This window comes from Haliotis rufescens, unplaced genomic scaffold, assembly GCF_023055435.1.
Source record: "Haliotis rufescens isolate VD_foot unplaced genomic scaffold, xgHalRufe1.0.p SCAF_52, whole genome shotgun sequence".
Lineage (NCBI taxonomy): Eukaryota > Metazoa > Mollusca > Gastropoda > Lepetellida > Haliotidae > Haliotis > Haliotis rufescens.
In genome coordinates this window covers 321,530-345,960 of record NW_025964246.1, presented here as the reverse complement: position 1 = coordinate 345,960, position 24,431 = coordinate 321,530, and the positions used below count along the sequence as shown (strand labels likewise).

The 24,431-nt window shown below is 39.2% G+C and overlaps 1 protein-coding gene across 1 annotated transcript; it reads left to right on the top strand.

The window, feature by feature from the left end:
- Nucleotides 1-262: 262 nt before the first annotated feature.
- On the top strand, nt 263-24,040 carry LOC124144036 (putative lipoyltransferase 2, mitochondrial). The gene is made up of 3 exons (XM_046513251.2): nt 263-631; nt 2,993-3,462; nt 19,650-24,040. Exons 2-3 carry the CDS (start codon nt 3,009-3,011, stop codon nt 19,985-19,987), a joined length of 792 nt encoding a protein of 263 aa, XP_046369207.1. The 5' UTR covers nt 263-631; nt 2,993-3,008; the 3' UTR covers nt 19,988-24,040.
- Nucleotides 24,041-24,431: the final 391 nt, after the last annotated feature.

The following is a 24,431-nucleotide window of genomic DNA, read 5'->3' as shown; positions in this document are numbered from 1 at the left end:
TAGGACAAGGAACATAGAGAGACTTAGTACTGTCAACACACATACTCACCCAAACAGGTTTAATCAAGTACAATCCAATCATTCCAGCGATACGTACAATTTTAGGTCATTGTAGACAGCAGACGTCTACGGTACTATTTTCTATATTATAAGTTGTTATCTAGTAGCATGCGTTAATCGCATGGGTAGCATTCCTTTAGAGGGCGTTCATTGGTTTAAATTTCGGCTTTATCTGCGACATGGACCAATCGACGTCGCCGACACTGAACGCGACACTTATCACGACGATGTAAACAACTCTAAAATGTGTGTATATCTTGTCACCACGCATTGAGATTGTGATCAGATTTTGTGACAGATCCTGTTTGTGAACAGTTGCAAGCTTGGCTGCCGCACACTCGCTCAGTTAACAGGTTGTGGCGTATATATTTTCCAATATATCCGACGGGTCACATGTGCATGTGTACGCGCTGATTGTCACGTACACATTTTGACAGTGCCTCGTGCAATCACTGCTGCTGCACTCTGCACGGGCTAGTCCTTTGTCATAGTATCAGCATAGTCTCTGCGTACGTCTTCGTCGAGTGAGTTTCACACTACGTTGCCCTCATCATTCATTTAGCGGCTCAAAGTAAGTACAACATTGCACCTTTTATATTTTACCATGACGTTTTTATGCGTGAAATATAATTAGACTAGATTTACGTAGAATGTCTTTCTTCAAATTTGAGTAATGGTGTATTTTGACATTTAAATTGTTTAATCGGACAGAAAGTGGAGGTTATGAAACCTTTTCAGATGAAGAAGGATCTAAATCATCTTGAACTAACGAACAGCTGAAAAATATTAATGTGATGAACTTTCTGTTTAGTTTTATTCTAGAAGAAAAATCTCTTATATTTAATTTACTATAAACAAATATTGTGTACCATTCAACTGTCAGGAAATGAGAATAAGAAAATGAAAAAAATGTATCCGAGATTATTATGTCAAAAATTGTATAATAATGATTGAATTATTCTAATCCCCCTTGATTTATTCAACATGTAGCCTGCAACCTTGGGGTATCGTTGTACTTGTTATGTACTCTAAATGGAACAAAATGCACTCACTATATCAGATGTCATTTATTTTATCTGAATATGCATATATTACTGATAAAAGATAATTAATTACGTTAGTCATACAGAGTGAAAGTCAGTTTGACAAGGGAGTGAATTCATTTGTATCATGGTACAGGGAAAAATTGTGTATGTAGGTCTGAATTGGACAAAAACAAAAAGGATATAATTCTACCTACCACTAAGTATGATGATGCCAGACTTCAGTGATTTGTCCAGAAAAGACAGCACAAGTAAAATTCTGAATTCTGAATGCATAATTTCCGAAAAGTAAGAAAAAATATTTTTTAAAATCAACAAAATATCAGAAAAGATATTTTACAATTTTTTTGTTTAAAAAACAATGGGATGAAAATAGTTTGTCAAAAAAATGGAAAAATGTTAAAAGTTATCAATATATATATATATATAAAAAGCACTCCTAGTACCATATTTGACGTAATAAGCGCCCCACTCCAATAAGCGCCCACGGCGATATTTGTTAATATATATTGGCAAGTGAACAATCCAAATTAGCACCCCTTCCGACTGATCAATGTACACACAAGACTTATTTATTCGTGTAAAATACACACTCGTGTGTAAAATACACACTCGTGTGTTATATGCACCTTTAATTATGGGCAGTTAAATTCTGGAAAATATATCTGTCGTGTATAAATCTGTTTTTTCTCACTAAAATTATATTCTAATAAGAGCCCCCTATTTCTAATTTTGAGAGCGCCATGTATTACGTCGAATGTGGTATGTATTCATCATTTGGTTGCTAGTGAAAAACATATTTCTAAGTATGACATTATGGCCCTTATGATTTCCTATAGATTCTGGCCACAGAGTGGGGGAAAAAATGTGTTTCCGTTACCTTGTGCTTCCGATAATCTCGTTCAGGTTGCTAGAGAAAGTTTCCCTGGGGAACTGTGGGTTTTACCGTTGTCCATTGATAGATTGGGGTAAGGCAATATTAAAAAGATCCCAGAAGTAAGTATCAATGCGTTAATAAATCCTTACTTACAGCAGACGCAACATTCCATGGAAATTGAAATTGTTTAGAAGCAAGAATTTCCCGGTTGCTGATTTGCATAAATAGACATCTGATCAGAGGCGTGTCCTGCGTTATCAACTGGAAATCACAAATGCCGCGATACGATGAATGCCACAGTACCACAGGGTTGAAGTATATTCGGTCATGCGTAAGAATTGTATTGAAGCAAAGAAAGACCAATAATGATAGGAGGAAAAAGAGACTTGCCTTTAAATATTAATGTAAAAATCTTGTATCATATCCATTATTTGGTCGGATTGTTTAAAGACAATTAAGCTGGTTTTGCACATCCAAGTTTTATAACACTGACTAAAGGTGAGCTTCAGTACCTCTGGCATGCTGCAAGCATGCAGCTTCTATAATAGGGGGCTCATTCTGCCCACGGATGTAAAAGTTTGCTTCCATACCTAGCATTCACTGACATGTTTTTGTATGTTAGTCTCGCTCCGACTTCATCACTTTGGGGCGACTATTTGATGTTCTTGGGGGACCTGGGATATTTTTTGTTCCCAAAAGTGTTGGTTATACATAGTTAGTCCTCTGGTTTTGCCCCCTAAAGGAAATATTCCAATTACTCTGAATATGCTGGATGTTGTTAAAAAAATTGTTGGGTTTCCCAAAAATCGTTTGGCTCCAACAGTTATTCCCTGCAGCACTGACTGAAAATATATTTGTCCGAAACAAAAATCCAAAACATTATGAGGTCAGTCCATTTGTCCTTTGGATGGGGGCATGACTGAATTTTACCCAAACACTGTTGAGATGTTTCAGCAACAACCTGTCAGTTTAAACTATCACAGTTTACTTACTACGTATTTGTTATTTGCAGCAGCAAGTTAAGAGCCATGTCCATTGCAAAGCGAGTCGTCCAGGTGATCAACCTAGGACGCATGGGCTTCATGGCCGCTTCAGACGTCCAGCAGCGCTATGCTCGGCAACATTTTGATGAACTTGCTGGAAAATCAGTTGGAAGTGACACTATTCTTCTTGTAGAGCACAATCCAGTTTACACAACCGGAATCAGAACGTCGGGGTACGATGCCGATGATGAAAAAAAATTGAAAACTCTCGGGGCGGAATTTTTCCGAACCAATCGTGGAGGGTTGATCACGTTCCATGGACCAGGTCAGCTGGTCGCGTATCCCATCTTGAATCTGAAGCATTTTGAACCAAGCATGAAGTGGTACATTGCCAGTTTGGAAAAAACAATGATCGGAATGTGCAAGCATTTTGGTGTGTCAGCGAAAACAACACAGGACACTGGTGTGTGGGTGAATGATCGCAAGATTGGTGCTATTGGTGAGTCCTTCAATCTCAGATTATACACACACATGGTTATAGTATAGGGTAACGCTATTTTTCAGGGCATTATCATTTGCAGAAGCCCATGGTCTTCCATTAACTGCCCGGCGAAGGACAGCAGTTAAAAAGACTCATTTGGTGCTAGTGCCTCAAACTTGCAAAGTCTAAATCCCATTCATATGGACATTGTCAAGTTTGGGAATTTTTTAAATTATGAAAATCTAGGGGAACAAAGCATGTCCATATCCTACCTCATCCTTGTATATATATAGCATTGCCGGACTAAGAGCATATGATGTTTAAGTGAAGTGCATGGAGCTATTGCGCACATTTGCTATCATTATTCGAGTTATTACTTGGTCTGTTCTCGGTCCAGAGCTCCAGATAAGCTGCGTATCTGCGTAAAATATGCATCAGAAATGCAGAAATACGCAGTAAAATAAAATCCAAGTGTATCAAATACGCAACGAACATTACAGATACGCTACAAAAATACAACTTGTGCGTATCATCAAAATATTGTGAAGTAACCCTGCGCATTCGATTAGCAAATCAGCAACTTATTTTGAAATTATAAACGGGCATCCCGTCAACCTTGCCAAACTCCACGACGACAGTTACATCATGATCATTTGCCATCACACTTTCTTGTGGAAGTATCGTGGTATTTTTGAGTCCTATAAAGCTCTCGAACCTACACGACACCAGTTTGCAGGGACTAGATGAACAGTGTTTTTAAATATTTAACTTAAATACCCACATGTGTAAAAACTAGTGGGTAACAGAAATTTGAATACCCAGATAGAATTACTGATACCCAGTGATTTTAAAATGCATGGGTAAAATACCCACAACACCAAAAGCTTATCTGGAGCTTTGTCGGTCTCTTCACTTCTGTTAAGTGTTTCAATATGGCCCCTAAGGGATCAACCATTTGCTATCTGGGGGTGGGGAGGTAAGTATAATATGGCCGTGTGCATTGCAAAATATTTCAATACACTTTAAACCTCCAATAGCCATCCCTACTTACTTCACAGACACATCCCTACTGTGTGTAGAACCATCATATTAATTTGTTCATGGCATGGAATTGAAAAATTTCATAAAAGCTGTGGAAGATGTTGTTGCATATTCCTGTACGTGTAGGCTATATAGATATCCTATTATTATATTTTCCAGCATTAGAAATTGGCACTAAAGTACTCACGGAAATGAAAAAAACCTGTTTTTCTCAATTTAAAAATCGACACAAAGTGTTACATAGCTGTAAATACAAAATACCAAAACAACTCGAAAAGTACTAGTCTGGATTTGCTAGTTTGATCTCAGTGAACAATACAAAATGTACTTTGCAGGAGGTAATTTGTTGGCACTTTCAACATTCAAAAATAAAAGTAAGTCCAAATTGACATAGCAGAAACCGACTAAAGGCATTATGCACCTGTTCTCACCTGTCGTCAAGGTGTCATAGGTCACCTTGATCTACTTACACCTGGTTATGCCCTGTTTCACAATAGTCTGTTTTATTCACATTTATACACACTTTTACGTGTAAAAAGGCATAAAAACATTTGATACGCTGTATTTGTGCCACGGCCCAATTAGTACTAATTTAGTTGTTTGAATATTTACATATTTTGTATATTAACTGCATTTATTTAAGATCTGAGGTCGAAAAAACAGTTATTTTTCATTTCCGTGAGTACTTTAGTCCTGTAGTCCTTGCCAAACTGCCCAATGGTTAAGGTATCATAAGGACAAGTAGAAATTTGACATTCTTAAGGGTTTTGCTTTATGTTATCATTTTAAGGACTAGTGTTATAATGTTAGTTTCTACCACTGTTTTCAAAAACCTAAAGGCTGAAATTTGTCTTGGATTCAGATTTAGTCATATAGCTCTGGACAGTCATCCATTAGAGTTAAAACTCTTCAAGACTCAGATTTTTAAACTTTCATGGACTTTGTTGATGTATTTGATATCAAAGATCACTCGGGTGAACTTCTCTATTTGTTTGCTATGTCTGTGTTATGACATTTTCTAGGGCTGGGACGGGTAACTCGGGTACTCGGGTCGGGTGGGTACTGAGCAGGACCCGGGTACCCACAGGACTACCCGGACCCGTGGTTAGTCATGTGATATATTGTTTAATGACAAAACTTATCTAAAACTCTATGGTCACAATAAAAGTCACTAATGTTCCCATTTCTATCTGACTATGCACCCATTCCTTCTGACTTTGATATGTTTGAATAAAGATAAAACATTCAACAAACCTCAGTGTATGAATGACCAGATCATTTTATAGGTGCATCTAAATACATTTTGCCAGGGCTACGGTCAAACATTTCCCAATCGGACAGTTTGTACCAATCTCTTGAGACCTACAGCAGGTACCCGGGTAGGGTAGGGTCGGGTAATAGGGGGATCGGTACCCAGGTAGTAAATTTGGACTCATCTCAGCCCTAACACATTCTAGTCGTCTAGTTTGCAGACATTAGTAGTTGTTAGTTTGGTTGTTTGTTGTTTAACGCCGCACTCAGCAATATTCCAGTGATTGACGTCATGCACATCGATCCATGCAATTGGGATCGATGACATGCATCTACCAAGTCAGTGAGTCCGACCAACTGATCCCGTTGGTCGCCTCTTGCGACAAGCATAGTCGAAATGGGTTGCTGAAGATCTATTCACCCCGGATCTTCACGGGTCTGTACATATGTATGCTACATCAGTGAGCTATATAGCGGGGTTGTTTAAGTTTTCATGCATATAATGTTATCCAATATTCTGCATGCATGATGAAATGGCTTTCAGAGTATGAATAGCAATAACTTGTCGAGCGTATAGTTGACAGATGTCATGTTTTATTGACGAAGCAATCAATGTCTGACAATATGATTTATTTGCACATTTTTGGTGCGAGACACACCTGTTGCTGACTGGAAGAAAAGAGGTCTAATGTCTCAGATTTCTCTAAGAAAATAGCTGGAGATAAGTTGCGTATTTGCATAAAAACTGAAATATGCATACAAATCAAATCCAAGCGTATCAAATATGCAACCAAAACTATAAAACACACTATTATGAAGTTAATGGATATATTACAACCATTAGATTAAAGGAATATGTATGTTACAACTGTTAGATAATATGACTGTGTAGCAGCCGATCGCAAAATTAACTTACCGACAGTTACATTAGGAAGAGCTTGTTTGACAAACGTACTGATAGATGCCATTTGAAAAGCACATTGTGCCTAGTCAATGTACATATTGTTTCTTGAACAGTCGCTGATTGGTGATGAAAAAAATAGCACCTTTATTACAAATTAAGTTTTTCAAACAAAAATGGCTTCCCAGAAAGAGAGCAGCGTGCAGACGGGTATACTTCTACATGTACATTGAGGATTGTTACGAAACAGGTTTTCAAGTTAAAATACCCTAATGTCAAGAAACAAATGGGTAAAAAAATACCCTCTAAAAATTCTGGATGTCCAGTCAAACACCAAGTTAAAATACTAAAATAACCGAAAGCTTATCTGCAGCTCTGAGAAAAAGACAATATGTCGATTGTGTGGTGTATTACTGTGTGTTGCCTTGTTTCTTTACATGACGAGATACCATTCATACCAGTTCTCCCAAACACGGCTACACCCATGCTTCACTTCCCTTAGGGGGCTGTCGGGTAGCCTAGTGGTTAAAGCGTTCACTCGTCACGCCGAAGACCCGGGTTCAATTCCTGACAAGGGTACAGTGTGTGAAGCCCATTTCTGGTGTTCCCTGCCCTGATATTGCTGAAATATTGCTAAAAGCAGTGTGAAAAAACATACACATTCGTTTCCCTAAGGCACCAAATTGCTGTGCAGAGTTGTGTCCCTTTGGCACACCAGAAACCTATTATTGTGGGTTCGAATTCCAGTTTGACCTGATTATGCATCTAGGTTTGTCAGCACCATATCCGTTGTCATGGGTTTTACCAAAACGTCTGAGACCTGTTTTTTATTCAGACTTCCTTCCTACATTAAGCTGACACGTCGTGATATAAGGGAAATACTGTTCAAAGCAGCATTCAGCGTTAGAAGTTGGCACTAGTCCTTTAGTCCTTGCCAATCTGCCCAATAGTTGAGGTATCCTAAGGACTAGTTTAGATTAGCCCTTTATAAAGGTTTTGCTGTATGTTGTTATAAGGACTAGTGGGCTAAACTGTTAGTTTCTATTTGGCATTAGGACCAAATCACTCACTCATTTCCATCTTAGCATTTTAGCAACCCATGCTTGTTGCAAGAACAGTATCAGGTGTCCCGGCTCACTGACTTCTGGTTGATGCATGTCATCATATCCCAATTGTGTAGATTGATGCTCATGATGTCAAATGATGGAATGTCTGGCCCTGACTTGATTATTTGCAATAGACGTCAAATAGTTGGAATATTGTTGAGTGCGGCTTAAACAACAACAACAAACAAACAAACATGCCTTTTTTTAGCTCATCTGACAGCAGGTCCCCAGTACCCCATGCTTGTTTCACTGTTGCCTGTGAGTGTGTCCTCGTTTTGAACACTGCAATCAGCAATATTCTAGCCATATTGAATCAGTTTGTAAGTAGTTTCCAAACCAGTGATTGATACAATGAGCACAATCCAGTGCCACTGTAGTACGATGATACTCAATAAACAAGGACACCGTTCCTTTAAGCAACCATAGAGCTAAGACGATCGTAACTCCTACACTTTAACATAGACTTACGGCAGACGAGCGCTAAGACGATCGTAACTCCTACACTTTAACATAGACTTACGGCAGACGAGCAACAAGACGATCGTAACTCCTACACTTTAACATAGACTTACGGCAGACGAGCGCTAAGCCGATCGTAACTCCTTCACTTTTAACATCGGCTTACGGCAGTTGTAGCGCTAAGGCGATCATATTTCCTACACTTTAACATCGACTTACGGCAGTCGTAGTGCTAAGATTGATTTTGGTGTGTGGCCCTGGTCACTGAGCCTCAGACCATCTAGTCCTTTTTGTCACCTTACGCCTTCCCAACCCAAATCCAACGTCAATCCTTCCCGCAGTTATAGATCCATCTTCCTGAGGCTAGGGAGTTAACTGACTACAAAAGTCCCGTTTCCACCCTTGCCGAACTAGGCTGGTATTATGGAGTTACATTTTGGCTGGACTAATGAGTCTATGCATAGTCAAATCAAAATTGCGCACCGAAATTGAAATCCGGTTCGTAAACTGTCGTGCAGATTTCGGTCGATTGCAGGATTTGCAAAGCATGTGCACCGCTAACTCGATGTCAGCAGATATTTTCCAAATCTTTTCATGTTTTTAATCAAGGTGCTCATGTGATTTGATGCCTTTTTGCGATGTAAGACCCGTTTTATCACAATATAGATATTGATTATCGATCAGATCGCCCTGACTGGGCGCCACCATTTTGGGTGAAGCAAACGCAAGTGATACGAGAGACGGAGTCTCGTTGGTCCATAGGAGAGGCTTAGAGGGGACATAACTGGTAATAGCCACTGGTGGCGCTACGATCGAGCCCAGTAATTCAAGCCAAGTTCGGCAAGGGTGGAAACTGGACTTTTAAAGTCAGTTAACTCTCTTGCTTCGGGAAGATGTTATAGATCTGAAATGTTGCAGTTGGCAATGCAATAAAACACACATGCTACAGCACTCACAAATCAACAATTTCCCAGCAGACATTTTCTAGTCCACGTAGGTTGAAAAATGTAATTAATTTAGGTTGTACCATACATTAGCACAGATAAGTGAAGTACGCACGCCCATCACACTATCACTGACGGACATCTGTGGGGGCTGGGTAGGACTTTGACATGGGACAGACTCAGTGTGTCATTAGTGGTGTGAGTCAGGGCCAGGCTGCAATTAGACGACACCTGATTATATATAACTAAAGTACCAGAGCTACAGATAAGCTGCGTATTTGCGTAAACTACCCCCCCAAAACTATTCATAATCCAATGCCTATTTGCTTAGAATACCCCTCAAATTTATTCAAAATCCAACGCTTATTTGCGTAAAAAAACAAAAAACAATCCAAAATCAAATGCGTATTTGCGTAAAGTACCCCCCTAAACTATTCAAAATCATATGCGTATTTGCGTAAAATACCCCCCCCCCCCAAAAAAAAAAACAACAACCAAAAAACAACTATTCAAAATCTAATGCCTATTTGCGTAAAATACCCCCCAAACTATTTAAAATCCATTGCGTATTTGAGTAAAATACCCCCCAAAAATATTCAAAATCCAATCACTTTCAATTAACTTGCATACAGAAATGCATGCATTCAATGACAAACTCATTTGTTTGAAATCAGCATGCGTAAATACATGTACCCAGTAAAGCTTTTTTAGCATGCAAATTGCATACAACAGATCTAATTTCAGAAACACAATTACGAGCTAATTTACTTTCCGAGTCTAGCTTATATTTAGAACCGTGGTATATGTATCTAAAACATTATTTCATTTTTTTTTAATTTAAAAATGTGATGAATAGACGAGTGATTGGTTACACAATGAAAAATTTAATAACCCAATTAAAATAGAATCCTTCGAGTGAAAACTCATTTGCTCAAAAAGTACAATAAATTTGAACTAAACGCAACACTGAATACATTTTCCAGCATATTGCAATCGTATCAGGGAGAACAAACTTCTCGTCTATAACAATCAGGATAACTTCCTTCTCTGTGATGAATGGATAAGAATTAAACACAGCAATAGAAACTACATGTCAGTCTACTAGTCCTCATAATAACAGATCCGGGGTAGAATAGGTCTTCAGCAACCCATTCTTGCTGTAAAAGGCGACTATGCTTGTCGTAAGAGGCGACTAACGGGATCGGGTGGTCAGACTTGCTGACTTGGTTGATGCTTGTCATCGATCCCAATTGCGTGGATTGATGCTCATGATATCAATCACTGGACTATCTGTCCAGACTCGATTATTTACAGACCGCCATCATATAGCTGGAATATTGCTGAGTGCGGCGTTAAACAACAAAACAACCAACAACAAATTTGGCATATTGATCATGTTGATCATAAAAACCAGAACAAGAAATATAGTTGACCCAGCAGTAAACAATTGTGTTCCTAAGGAACTAATCCAGTTTCGCAACACTGGACTTCGATCCTGCACATTGCTCGACCAGCTTATCTCCCCATCATGACTGTCTGACTGACATATATAGTGATATATACTGGGTTCTGTCGACAGTCCAGAGTTTGCCTGTGTACCTGTTGTAAAACACGTATCACCCTCTCTACGTGCCGGACAGGTGGTGTGGACTTTGGCCTGCACCCCACCTGTAATTAGTCATGACCCATGACTTCCTTTTGTCGACTTGCTTGACCAGCCAGTCTCATTTTCTGTGTCAAGGCGTCTTCAGGTTGAAGGATGTCTTTTGCTGAGATTAATACCAATTTAGGATAGCAATGCTTATTGTTGTCAGGGCAATATCATTTTCCCGGAGAAAGTATTTGTTTCTTGAAATATGTGTGGAAAGATGTTTGCCAACTTTGATGAGCTGTATGTGAAGAATTTATGTGCAGATTAAATCGAACACATGCTGCTTTATCAAATTTTTCGGTGAAGTACTTTCTTCTCATTCAACTTTGGTTGGAAAACAACCTGTGTTGTGTTGAAAGTTGTGAACAGACTGACGAATAGGTGTGCCTTACACAATTTACATACTTTATTTACACACCTAAGTTGATTGTCATGCGAATGCTTTGTAAATTTACATATATGCACGTATGTATAGTTACACATGTATAAAATTACTTAAGTTTGTAGGGGACATGGGTGGCCCAGTCGTCTAAAGCGCCGCGATTCGCTGTGCAGAGTTGCGCCCCTTGGGCACGCCAGAAACCTATGATTGTGGGTTCGAATCCCGGTTCGCCCCGATTATGTTTCTAGGTTTGTCAGCACCATACCCGTGCTCGTGGGTTTCATCAAAGCGGTAAACGTCTGAGACCTGCAATACTTCGGGCTTTCCACCCACATTAAGCTGACACGCTGTGACATAACTGGAATACTGTTAAAAGTGGCGTTAAACCCAACTCACTCACTTACATAAGTAAATAATATGCTTGTGAACAGGGTATAATAAGACATCTATACTTCTTTACTTTCTGAGCTTAAGACATCAATACTTATTTGGGGTCTGGATTGACGTTTGGACGATGTTGTCGACGGCTCACTTGAGCTGCCTGTGCCTTGTCACTGCAACAAGCACTTTGACACTGACCTGAGAACTAGACTAGTAATATCGAGTTCAGTGAAATCAAACAGTGGGATGGTTGTCATGCACTGACCCAGTGCTGGAAGTCGATGCTCACGTGTCACCTGACATTGAACTGATTACAAGTCAGGTAGTGACAGGTGCACACCGCTGTGACCTTGACCCTGCATACTGACCAACACCAGATAGATCTGGAGCCAGACAGGAAGTAACCAGCTCCTCATATATAGGCCAGCTGATATTTTTGTAATTTTGTGAAAAATTCTTTTTTCTTTGATGTTGATGAAGATTATATTTTGAAGTGCTTTTGCGGTGGTGTCATCCTGTCTATATTGGCTGTGACTTGATATAACTGGCTAGCTTGACATGTCGATGAGAGATTTACTGTCCTGATAAAGCCATCATTAAAGTTTGTATTTTTGTTTATTTGTTGTTTATCTACGCACTCGGCAGTATTCCAGCTATATGACTTCAGTCTGTAAATAATATAGTGTGGACCAGACAATCCAGTGATTGACATCATGAGCAGTGATCCACACCATTGGGATCGATGACATGCATCAACCAAGTCAGCGAGCCACACCACCCGATCCCGTTAATCGCCTCTTACGACAAGCATGGGTTGCTGACCTATTCCCCGACATGGGTACAATGTGTGAAGCCCATTTCTGGTGTCTCCGCCATGATATTGCTGGAATATTGCTAAAAGCGGCGTTAAACCCTACTCACTCACTGTAGACCTATTCTACCCCAAACTCTTTTTGAGGTTTATGGATTTGCAGCCTGAAAAATTAGGTCAGTTGATCAATTAGTAGATCAATAAAAAAAATTATGATTCCATTTTCAAATTTATTTATTTTCTAAACATGTTAGTAGTTATTTAAACAAAAGTAGGGGCCTGGATACGTTTTATTTATGGCCTTTTAAAGAATATATCTTCATAGCAACATTAAATGATTGCATTTTTTTACATTTTGATTATTTCTGGTCAGCAGAATTTAAGAAAAAAAACTGCCAGAGCTCGAGATAACTTTTTGAGCAACTGAGTTTTTACTCTAGGGTTTCTATTTTATTTGGGATATTACATTTTTCATTGGGTAACTAATATGTTTTCACTCATCTATTCATCACTCTATTAGGTTTTTCCCAAAATTAGTGAACATTTTAAGATTTTAAAAAAGCGAAATAATGTTTTAGATGTACATAACTATGATAACTGTTTTAAATATATAGGCTTGAAAGTAAATAAGCTCGTAATTGTGTTTTGGAAATTAGCTCCTTTGTACGCATGCTGAAAAAGCTTCATTGGGTATTTACGCATGCAGTTTTTTATACATTTGCCTTTTTCATACATTTGCCTTTTTCATGTAATTCATGCGTTTCTGTATGCAAGTTATTTGAAAGTAATTGGGTTTTGAATATTTGGGGGGGGGGGGGGGGGGTATTTTATGCAAATATGCTGCTTATCTGTAGCTCTGAACTGCTTTTCAAGTTTTTGGTTTTTTTCACTAATCAATTAATGGGGGCCAACCGTGAACCTGGGGCCAACCGTGAACCCGGGGCCAACCGTGAACCTTGATTTGAAAAAGGCCTGACTGAATAAGAAAATTATGCATCTTGACAAATCAGTCTTTGATTCTATGACACAAGTTGCCATTGAAAGAATTTTGAATTAAAAAGAGAAAAAAATCAAGAGCTTTTTTACTCAAATCTTCGGAGAGAATATTGGCATACTATTTTGCAAGATGAAGCTATAATCCATAAAAACAAAATTTCATAATTTTCAAATGTTTTCTTTTTGCATAAGAGCATGTTAAAGGTTTATGAATAATGTATAAAACGTTTCGTAAGAGAATCTTTTGACCTGAAAAAACAAGGACTGAAATAGAATGATTTTTCACAGTGGCAACATGAGTGATTATTTCAGTAGATGGAGTTGTTTCACATTTCAAGGGCAGTATGTCAAGGTCGTTGAAGACGAATCTAAGCTTGCACGTGTCAGCTAGACTGGTGAGATATCCCTTACAATTGTCTGGGAAATGTTTTGTGTGTGTGTCTACAAAGGTTTGAGTTGAATGGGTTGAGGACGACACTTAGTTTACCTAAGTGTTTACGGCCCTGTTAAGATGTCTGTCATTGATAGTGTAAGAGGTTGAAAAAATAGGGGTCACTGTATAAGATGATAGAAGGGTGAGTGAGTGAGTCATGGTACGATGGGTAGGCTTGTTGGGTTTACGTAATGTAGAAAAGTTCTAAAAAGGCTCAATGTTTATGTAGCCCTTGAGTATTTAACCCCCCAAGTTATCATTAGCGTATATTCAATACAGTTTTCCTCCCATGGGTCTAGTCTATTGGGTATATACAGTAATGAGGTTTTTTTTAATAATTTTAAGAATTTACTATGACTATCCAGGGATTTATCTTGACCTGCTCAGAGGCCCCAAATCTGCAGCAAATGTCAGTAAATATTCAGATTGGAATAAAAATGTCAAAATTCATTTAATATTGTATAACTAATGTGCTGGCTTTGTAGATCACTGATAAGACCAGGGCCCACGTGCACAAAGTGATCTTAGCGCTAGGACTATCATAAGTCAATGTTAGAGTACGGAGTTATGATTGTTGTAGTGCTAAGATCGCTTTGTGCAAGTGGGCCCAGTATAGAGGAAGAGGCTTTAATGTTAAGTTTATTTTTTATTATTGCACCGAGTGCAATTTTAAAAACCTCCGAATTTAGGAAATTTAGGACGGAGTAAAAAGAAGATATTTTCCCAGTTTGCATGTCAGGGTCACTTAGTTTAGAATCCTAGATAAGAATCTGGTCATTATTTGTCCATTGTCCCCTCCCTCCGTCCATTATTGTCCACTTATCCCCTTCTTGACCGCCAGCTGACCACAGTATTAACAATAGAACACACAAGCATGTGTCAGTTGTCACACTGGTTGGGCCATATTTAGAAATTACACATAGTTCCGAATACCTTTGCATTTTTGAAATGCATAGAGATTTTTATCTGAATGTGTTAAAGTAAACCAAAATTCTTTTTATAAAGACTCTTTCAGTATTGCAACACACAGCCATTCAACTGTGACTATTCCTAAACTTGTTTTGAGTAGCATATATACTGAACAGCAAACAAAATGTAAGTCTGACATTCTTTTAATGCCTTTCTATTATTGAAATTATGTTTGAGCATTATCAATAATGTGAGGAATATAAAGTCTGAATATGTTTGCGCATTATCGATATATGTGAGGAATATAAAGTCTGAATATGTTTGCGCATTATCAATATATGTTAGGAATATATAGTCTGAATATGTGTCCGTATTATCAATAATGTGAGGAATATAAAGTCTGAATATGTTTTTGCATTATCGATATATGTTAGGAATATAAAGTCTGAATATGTTTCCGCATTATTGATATTTGTGAAGAATATACAGTCTGAATATGTTTGCGCATTATCGCATATACACGCAATTGAGATGCAATGACATGCATCAACCAAGTCAGTGAGCCTGACCACCCGATCCCGTTTGTCGCCTCTCAGGACAAGCATAGTTGCCTTTTATGGCAATCTTGAGTTGCTGAAGACCTATCCTACCCTGGATCTTCACAGGGGAGACAAGCATGGGTTGCTGAAGACCTATCCTACCCTGGATCTTCACGGGGGAGACAAGCATGGGTTGCTGAAGACCTATTCTACCCCGGATCTTCACGGGTCTGGCATATGTATATGTAGTGAGACCCTGGCTGTTTGCGGTTGATACATGACATCGTCCTGAACATTATTTGGCATATAAGCTGGTAGATACAATTTCACGTAATGGTTTCATATTATATATTTTCATGACACTATCATGTCTATCACTCCAATTGTCAATGAATAAATATGAAGTACCATTTATTAACTATGTACTCAGATAGGACACATGACATTTGATGTAATGTTGTGCAAGTCTGGGCCCACTTGCACAAAGCGATCTTAGCGCTAAGATGATTGTAACTCCCATACTTTAACATAGGTGTACAATAGTCTTAGCGCTAAGATCACTTTGTGCAAGTGGGCCCTGGTCTGATCTTGATCAGTGTCATTCCATGCATCCGTGCATTATGTACAATTTAATACAATTGTATACAAGATGCAACAAACAATTATACAAAAACAGAACTATGTAATACAGTGCCAATTAGGTCTACAAGCCCACCCATCCAAGAAAACTTGGTCTAGCAGGTTCAGATTTGAGGGATAAATTTGAATTTTTTTAACTGCAATTTCTTTAAGTTTTTGAGCATATGTCTAGTGAGTAATGCACTGTTTATTTCTTTGTTGTTTAACGCCGCACTCAGCAATATTCCAGCTATATTTCGACAGTCTGTAAATCATCAGGTCTGGACCAGACAGTCCTGTGATTGAAATGAGCATCGATGTACGCAATTGGGATCGATGACATGCATCAACCAAGTCAGCGAGCCTGACCACCCGATCCTGTTAGTCGCCTCTTACGACAAGCATAGTCGCCTTTAATGGCAAGCATGGGTTGCTGAAGACCCCCTGATCCTGTTTGTCGTCTCTTGCAACAAGCATGGGTTGCTGAAGACCCCCTGATCCTGTTTGTCGTCTCTTGCAACAAGCATGGGTTGCTGAAGACCCCCTGATCCTGTTTGTCGTCTCTTGCAACAAGCATGGGTTGCTGAAGACCCCCTGATCCTGTTTGTCGTCTCTTACAACAAGCATGGGTTGCTGAAGACCCCCCGATCCTGTTTGTCGTCTCTTACAACAAGCATGGGTTGCTGAAGACCCCCTGATCCTGTTTGTCGTTTGGGAGATAACCCAGTCCTCACTATTTTCCAGGATTCCGTTGTTGGAAAATAATATGCAGAAAAGCCCTTTCTTGCAGAAAATCACTTTTGGTGCGGAAATAGTGCAGAAATTTGCATTTTTCTGCCACAGAATTCAACAAATTCCTTGAAGAATTTTTAACTTGTAAGCTGATTTTAAACATGTTACGATTGCATAGTAACTGAAACTAAAAAGACAATATAATTTACAAATGATCTTTGAAATTATACGTTTTGATAAATGGCTAAGTGAATCCATTTAATTTTGCAGTCTAGTTGTATTATTGCTTACCAAAACTGTACATTTGTATGTTTACACTGGTGATTGTCAGATTCACTTCAGCTATTCTAGCCATGGATAATTGCCCCATGAAGATCCGGGGTAGAATAGGTCTTCAGCAACCCATGCTTGCTGTAAAAGGCGACTATGCTTGTTGTAAGAGGCGACTTATGGGATCAGGTGGTCAGGCTCACTGACTTGGTCGATACATGTCATCATATCCCAAATGCGTGGATCGATGCTCATGATGTCAATCAGTGGGTTGTCTGGTCCAGACTCGATTATTTACAGACCGCCGTCATATAGCTGGAATATTGCCGAGTGTTACGTTAGACAACAAACAAACAAACAAAAAAATGGATAAGTTTATCAGAAAAATGTGTACTAGTCAAACAGATGCAATAGACAAAATACACGAAAATTAAGCTCAAAAGTTTTGCAGAAATGTGTGCAGAATTATCAGTTTGGTTGCATAATTGACCACAGAACATAATCGGCCGTGGAATACTGCAAGGACTGATAACCAACCTGAATGATAAAAGAATGTGTCATGGATAGCAGGGTTGAAACTAGAGATTTTGTATTGGATCTATTTGGTATGAAATCATCAAGTGTGACACCAAACAAAGAAGTCGGCTGCTTATATCATCGTCCTTGACAATGACCTGTTGACCTTGCCATCTACCGGGGTTGATGGACAGGAGAAATATGTCGTGAGACTATATCAGTTTCTCTTCGTTGTTAAGAGATATCAAGGGCCATCTTTTGTTCGACTTATTTAAACATGACCTTCACGGAATGTCTGTTTGGCCCTCATATATCTGAAGTATTCAAAACCAGTTTTTTTAGGTCACTTCTAACCACCTAAAAACTCTTTGTCATTGATTGACATCATCTGGAGCCCTGTGTACAAGATATGTTGCATCGTACCAGGTAGACCTTGCAATCTTGTTTTTAACCTACTGTATTCTACGTAATAAGTGCCCCGCTCTAATAAGCGCCCAGGGCGATATTTGCTAATATATTGGCTAGTGAACAATCCCAATTAGCACCCCTTCCGATTGATCAATGTACACAGACTTATTTATGCACCCTTAATTTTGGCAATTAAATTCTGGAAAAATACATCGGTCATATAAACATTTCAGGCTGTCAGGATAAACCACGAAACTCATTTTTTTCACCAAAATAATATTTTGATAAGAGCCCTCTATTTCTAATGTTGAGAGCGCTCTGGGCGCTTATTACCTCGAATACGGTATATTAGTTTTCATGGACACCCAAACAGCCGTATTTTTCAGACTCATCAAGTGTAGCTTTGTTGTAGAAACCCTCCAAATTCAAACAAAGAAAGTTCCAACTGAAATGTGATGTTTAATATTTTGAATTAAAGTCTAATCTATAGAATTTCAAGTAACATAGAACACACTCATCAGCTTCTGTTGTTAAACTAGGGGCACGGTTGGCCCAGTCGTCTAAGGCACAGTGATTCGCTTTGCAGAGTTGCGTCCCTTGGGCACGCTAGAAGTTCAAATCCCGCTTCGCCCCGATTATATTTCTAGGTTGTCAGCACCATACCCGTGCTCGTGGGTTTCCCGAAGTGGTAAACATCTGAGACCTGCATCACTTCAGGCTTTCCTCCCACATTAAGCTGACACGCGGTGATATAACTGGAATACTGTTAAAAGCGGCGTTGAGCCCAACGCCCTCAATCTCATTCAAAGATCCTGAATAATTATTTTGTCAACAATAATTGAACAACAATAAGCGACCACACATAAAAAGAATCCAAACATGAAAGTATTCAATTCAATTCAGTTTATTTCATAAATGTAGGCCATGATGACATTTGAATACAGTTGATGTACATAAAAGTAATTGATTATATGCTTTTGTTGAAAAAATGATTTGGTTTTGGCTAAGGTCAATGCTGTTTCAATGCAGAATCAGATCATGCTGATGATTGCAAATGAATGTGCTGATATGTCGGCTGGAACTACCATCTGTTGTTTTGATATCTAAATCAATCAGAACTTGTCTCTCAGTGGACCGGAAACAATTAACATCATGTTTGTGTGCACCGGTAACGTTTAGTTTTATTCTTTTGAATACACCTACACAGCATTTATGCAAGCTTTGCAATCTCATTAAAATCAATCCTTAGTTCTCACTACCGCTAAACAAAGATCTGAAGACATCCCATTAGGGGTCACGTCAGAACGACCTTTCATTCGACCAATCAGTGCGTCGCTTACCAGATTATGAAAGTGACAGTCGGAATGTGATTTCTAGTCATGCAATCTCGAAAACTTTAACATGGTGTATTCCGAAGGATAGTTACGGGTTTAACGACTGAATCCATACAATGTAGACCATCTTTTAGCGATTCCAGAATGTTATTTTGTTCAGGGGTCAAATTTGTAATCGAGAATTTGTCAAAATATGTTTCGAAGCGTAGTCGCCAATTTGAAATTTGTGTCGGAAAGCACAAGAAAGCTGCCTTCTGATTGGTCATTCCATTGGTTGGTCAAAGTTCGCGCAAGGTCGTCCTGATGTGACCCGTAATGGGATGTCCTCAGATCTTTGTTTAGCGGTAGCGAGAACTGAGGTCTGATTTTAATGAGACTGAGCAAAACTGAACTTGTTTTGTGTCAGCACATAAGGGCTTGTCACGTGATTGGAGTCACAAGATGGCTGCAATTGCTTTGTATGAGATTTCATGTTTGTAGTTCAACATGCGTAATGATCTATTTTGATGTATGTCTGTTGCAGGTGTGCATGGTAGTCGCTACGTGACAACCCACGGAATTTCTGTCAATTGTGACACAGACTTGGACTGGTATAAACACATAGTCCCGTGTGGAATCGAAGGCAAAGAAGTCACATCCCTATCCACGGAACTGAGAAAGACAATCAAAATATCCGACGCAATCTATCCATTCCTGAAATCCTTCGAGCACACATTTGACTGCCAGATTGAGTATTCCCTCCTCGAGGCGTCGGACCTTCACGGGATGTACACCCAGTCAGTGCAGCCTGCGCAGCAGGTGCAGGCGGTCAGGCAGATGTCCACGTTGGTGCCCAGAGCCAAGTCCAACCCGATGTGGTAAAGGCTTGGAGTGAGTGAGGATGTGAGATTATGAACAAGGTGTTGAAACACTGAGTATTGATGTGAAGACACCACATACGACCTTGACCTTTATTTTCATGTGACCTTCATTGTCTTGACCTTGACATGACATTTCTTGAACGTTGTACAAGAATTGGTATTGGGATAGGTTCCGATGCTTAGTATCTGATGAACACAACATGTGTGACCTTGAACTTGTGCTGACCCTTGGTGTCTAGTAACCTTTAAGGTTTATTCTACACTATGTGCTGCAAGGTAGGAAGATCTTTGGCTGATCTGCAGATTAAGACTCAGATGAGTGAAAAAACCCGAAAAAGGCAATATATGGCCGATTAAAAAGGGGTAAACGGCCTTTAAGGCACCTCGTATTGGTGCTGAAGTCGAAATGCTTCCTTCTCATCTCCCATTGTAGATAATGTAATGTTTCTCTGCCTTGAGTGCAATGTCATGTAGATTTATGATAAACTGTATAACATGTTAGTGATATGTGTGACTGTGTGGATCAGTGTCACATAATGAGAATCGTTGAAGGTAACCATGATTGACGGGTGTAATTCTGATCACATTTTGTAATGTGATAATAACAATAAATTGTGTTTCAAGCTTATAAATCAAAGGTGGTCTCAATAGGGATGGCTAGGATGTTTGTAATATCAGAAAATGTGACACCTAGAGAGTTCTTTTGTTGTTGTTTTTTTACAGGTAAAATAAAGAAATAGAAGTTTTTCATGAAACTAAGGGCCGGGGTGGCCCAGATGTCTAAGGCGCCGTGATTCGCTGTGCAGAGTTGCATCCCTGGGCACGCCAGAAACCTATGATCGTGGGTTCGAATCCCGGTTCACCCCGATTATGTTTCTAGGTTTGTCGGCACCATACCCGTGCTCGTGGGTTTCACCGAAGCGGTAAACGTCTGAGACCTGCATCACTTCGGGCTTTCCTCCCAAATTAAGCTGACATGCTGCGATATAACTGGAATACTGTTAAAAGCGGGGTTAAACCCAACTCACTCACTCTTGAAACTATGCACTTTGATCATAAGTTAATGAGATCTTGTTAAAGAAAGATAATAAAAAAAGTAGTGTGCACTTGGTATGAAATCAGACAACCATCTTGCAAAATGTGTCCTGAGATGTCGGGTAGCCTATTGGTTAATGTGTTTGCCTGTCACACCCAGCTCGGGTGGGCTAAAGATAGTATGAACCATACTCCGTCTCTTGCTCTGACTTCGATGTAGGCATGTGACTTCGATGTAGGCATGTGACTTCGATGTAGGCATGTGACTTAGGTGTAGGCATGTCGTAGGAAGAGAAGTGTGGACTTGAGTAGTGTGAAGCTTCATTGGATGAAACGATACAACAGTGCATCGTGAGTTTTCATGCGACGATACAATACGCAATACGTTTTTTTCTGTATCGATACAATACACTTGCTAAATTAAATTACATACTACTTGTTCAATGCCCCTGCCCCCAGCGTTTTTTGGCAGTCAAATATTACAAAATGTGCTGTAATTAGCATTTCAAGTTTACTAATCCCAATACCCACTACGAACATATGTCTACATGTGTTTCTTTTGAACCTGCTCCGAAATATTGAAAGTCAAGTTTCCACGTGATTGTGATGTAAATATGGGTTTTGCGATATGTATCGTATCGTGACCTACCTATCGCAATACATATCGTACCTTGACCTTACTATATCGTTTTATCTCTAGAAGCCTCTTGTGCCTCGGGGATTACCAGAAGCGAAATCCTGCGACGCATAAATATTGCAAATAGACGCGAGAGAAATAGGAGTACATTCAGTGAGAGGCAGAAAATTTGTGTGCATGTTTAGGAATTTACTTGTGGTAGAGTCCTGTCTCTGTACCTCTTGGGGGAGATGCCTGGTTGAAAGGTCCAGGGGCCGTTTCACAAAGCGATCGTAGCGCTACGACATCCATAACTCCCATACTTTTAACATAGTCTTACGACCGTCTTAGCGCTAAGATCTCTTTGTGAAGCGGGTCCCAGGTGGTTAAAACGTTTACAGTGAGGTGATAGATGTGTTTGTATTTGGACAAAAATAGGCCTCTGAAAACCAAAACAAGACTACCTAGTTTGTATAAATATTATAATTCAGCCCAGCTTTGGGATATGGATAATTGGGCCTCAATCCTACCAAATCTGGAAAAAATATTTTAGATCTGGAAAATGAGAACTTGACATCAGTTGTGTGCCATTAGGTCTGATTGATAATTTGAATATGAACACGTATTGATTAATGAACTGAGACCTGATTGGCTTGTCAAACGCCTTCACATTGCCTACTTATAATACTAAAAATAAGCAAAGGATCACCCGATTCATTCATATTGCGATTGTTCCATCTGACAGATTACTAGAGTAATATGAAAGAATTAGGGGTCCTTAACTTATTTTGAGTAGTATAGTGTCAATCTTTGTGTTTGTTGAATATTATACAATATGGGATTCTTAATTGTAGGGTAATGGTTCTGTTTGTGTTTGTTATGTTACTATTACAGTTTTTGTTTTATTCACCATGTTTTTTACCAGCACATGGGATATGCTTTTGTTGAGTTGAATTTGAATTTGAGCTTGAGTATTTGAGTGGGAGAAAAGAGATGTCCAATCACAGGTCCAAGCTGTAATGAAAATGTGAAGCATGAAAATGTGAAGCATGTATGGAACAACATTAAGGCCATAATTTCCATCTAAGGGCCTGGGAGTTTTGTTGTGATATATTTTTTTCTCGAACCTGCATACGAGCACACACATGTGACACACACAGGCATACAACATAGGACACACACAAATATGCAACTTAACATACCTTTTCAATTATTATCTTCCTGGATGGGTTCAAGTTGATTTGTCATGTACTATCTCACCTTATACATTGTTTCAACATTGGCATTATTTGAATATAGGTAATTATGGTTGTTCATGGACACATTAATCTTTGTGTAGGACACTATGCTTGTAAACTGGCCAACATATATGCATATTGAACAGGTATTTTCCATGTTTGTCAGTTTCCACACAGAGCTAGTAATCCCCATTTCATGACCTGGGTAGACTATAGCATGCACACTGCTGACTTGCATGTCAGTACCTGAAGCCATTCATATATTGTAAGGGACTGACGATTTTATTTTGAGGGGGGTGGGGGGGGCCTGAATATTCTTTCTGGAAAAACACCTGGTGGGGGGGGGGAGGGAGTGAAGTTTTTTGTGGCAGACAGTCTGAAACATAATTATTTTGTTCCAAGAATTTTCTGGGACAAATGTTTTTAGAGGGGATAATATCCCCCCAACCCCCTACCACCCACAGAATATATGGTCGGTCCCTAAATAGATTATTTCTCCGCATCAATACTATATCCATGTTTCACCATATATATTTTTAACTGTGAGCTATCTGAAGCTCTGAAAATAAACAGAAAACAGTTCAATTCAAATGTAAAATTAGTTCTATGTGGGAGTTTTCCTCCTTCACAATCCTGATTTAAGTAGCTGTATGTGACAGTTGCTTGACAATTTCTGAAACAATATTTTCCTGAGGTCACTTATGGCCACTTAGCAGGTTTCATTTCAAGCAATTAAACCAATTAATGTTTGTGTATATTACAACTAACTTTCAGTCAGCTGTTGTATTATGTTACATAACACTATACTACTCATTATTTGATAGAGACAGATATTTCATACTATGCTACTCAAAAGAAGTTAAGGAACACCCCACTATATTTAATGTTATCACATGACAAGAAAACAATATGGTGTTCTTTAACTTTTTTTTAGTGGTATATATGGATCTGTGTGTCCTAAGTAATCAGTTGGGTGTATTTGGAATATCCCTACCAAACGTTGAGCAGTTTATTCCCGGTGTTCCGAGAGCAGTATTATGGGGTCAATGGTGCTCAACATTACACTACGCAGGCCAGCCAGCATGTTACTAAAACGTGTATGTACATTTACACTGTGTAACCATGAATTATGGAAAAGTTTAATAAAACCATTTTAAGACCAAAATGCCTTTGTTTATGATGTGATGGGTTTTTTAATCAGTTCTTACTCATTCTGGGATACAGTGGCCCAATCGTTGATGGCGCTGCAATTCGATGTGCAGAGATGCGTCCCTTGGGCAGAGAGCTACGATCGTGGTTCAAATCTAGCTCGCCCACTTCGTGGCAGACCGCCTCCGTGGTCTTGTGGTAGAGCGGAAGGTCCGGGGTTCGATCCCCGGCCCCGTCATACACTAAGACGTTAAAAGATTGTACTTGTTGTTACCCTGTCTGGCGCTCGGCATTTAGGGGGCTAAAACAAGGACTGGTCGTCTCGGAGTCAGTATACTGTGTCTGAGTGGGGTATTCATGTTAAACTGCTGCATGGTATCTCAGTGAGCTAACACTATAAATTGGCA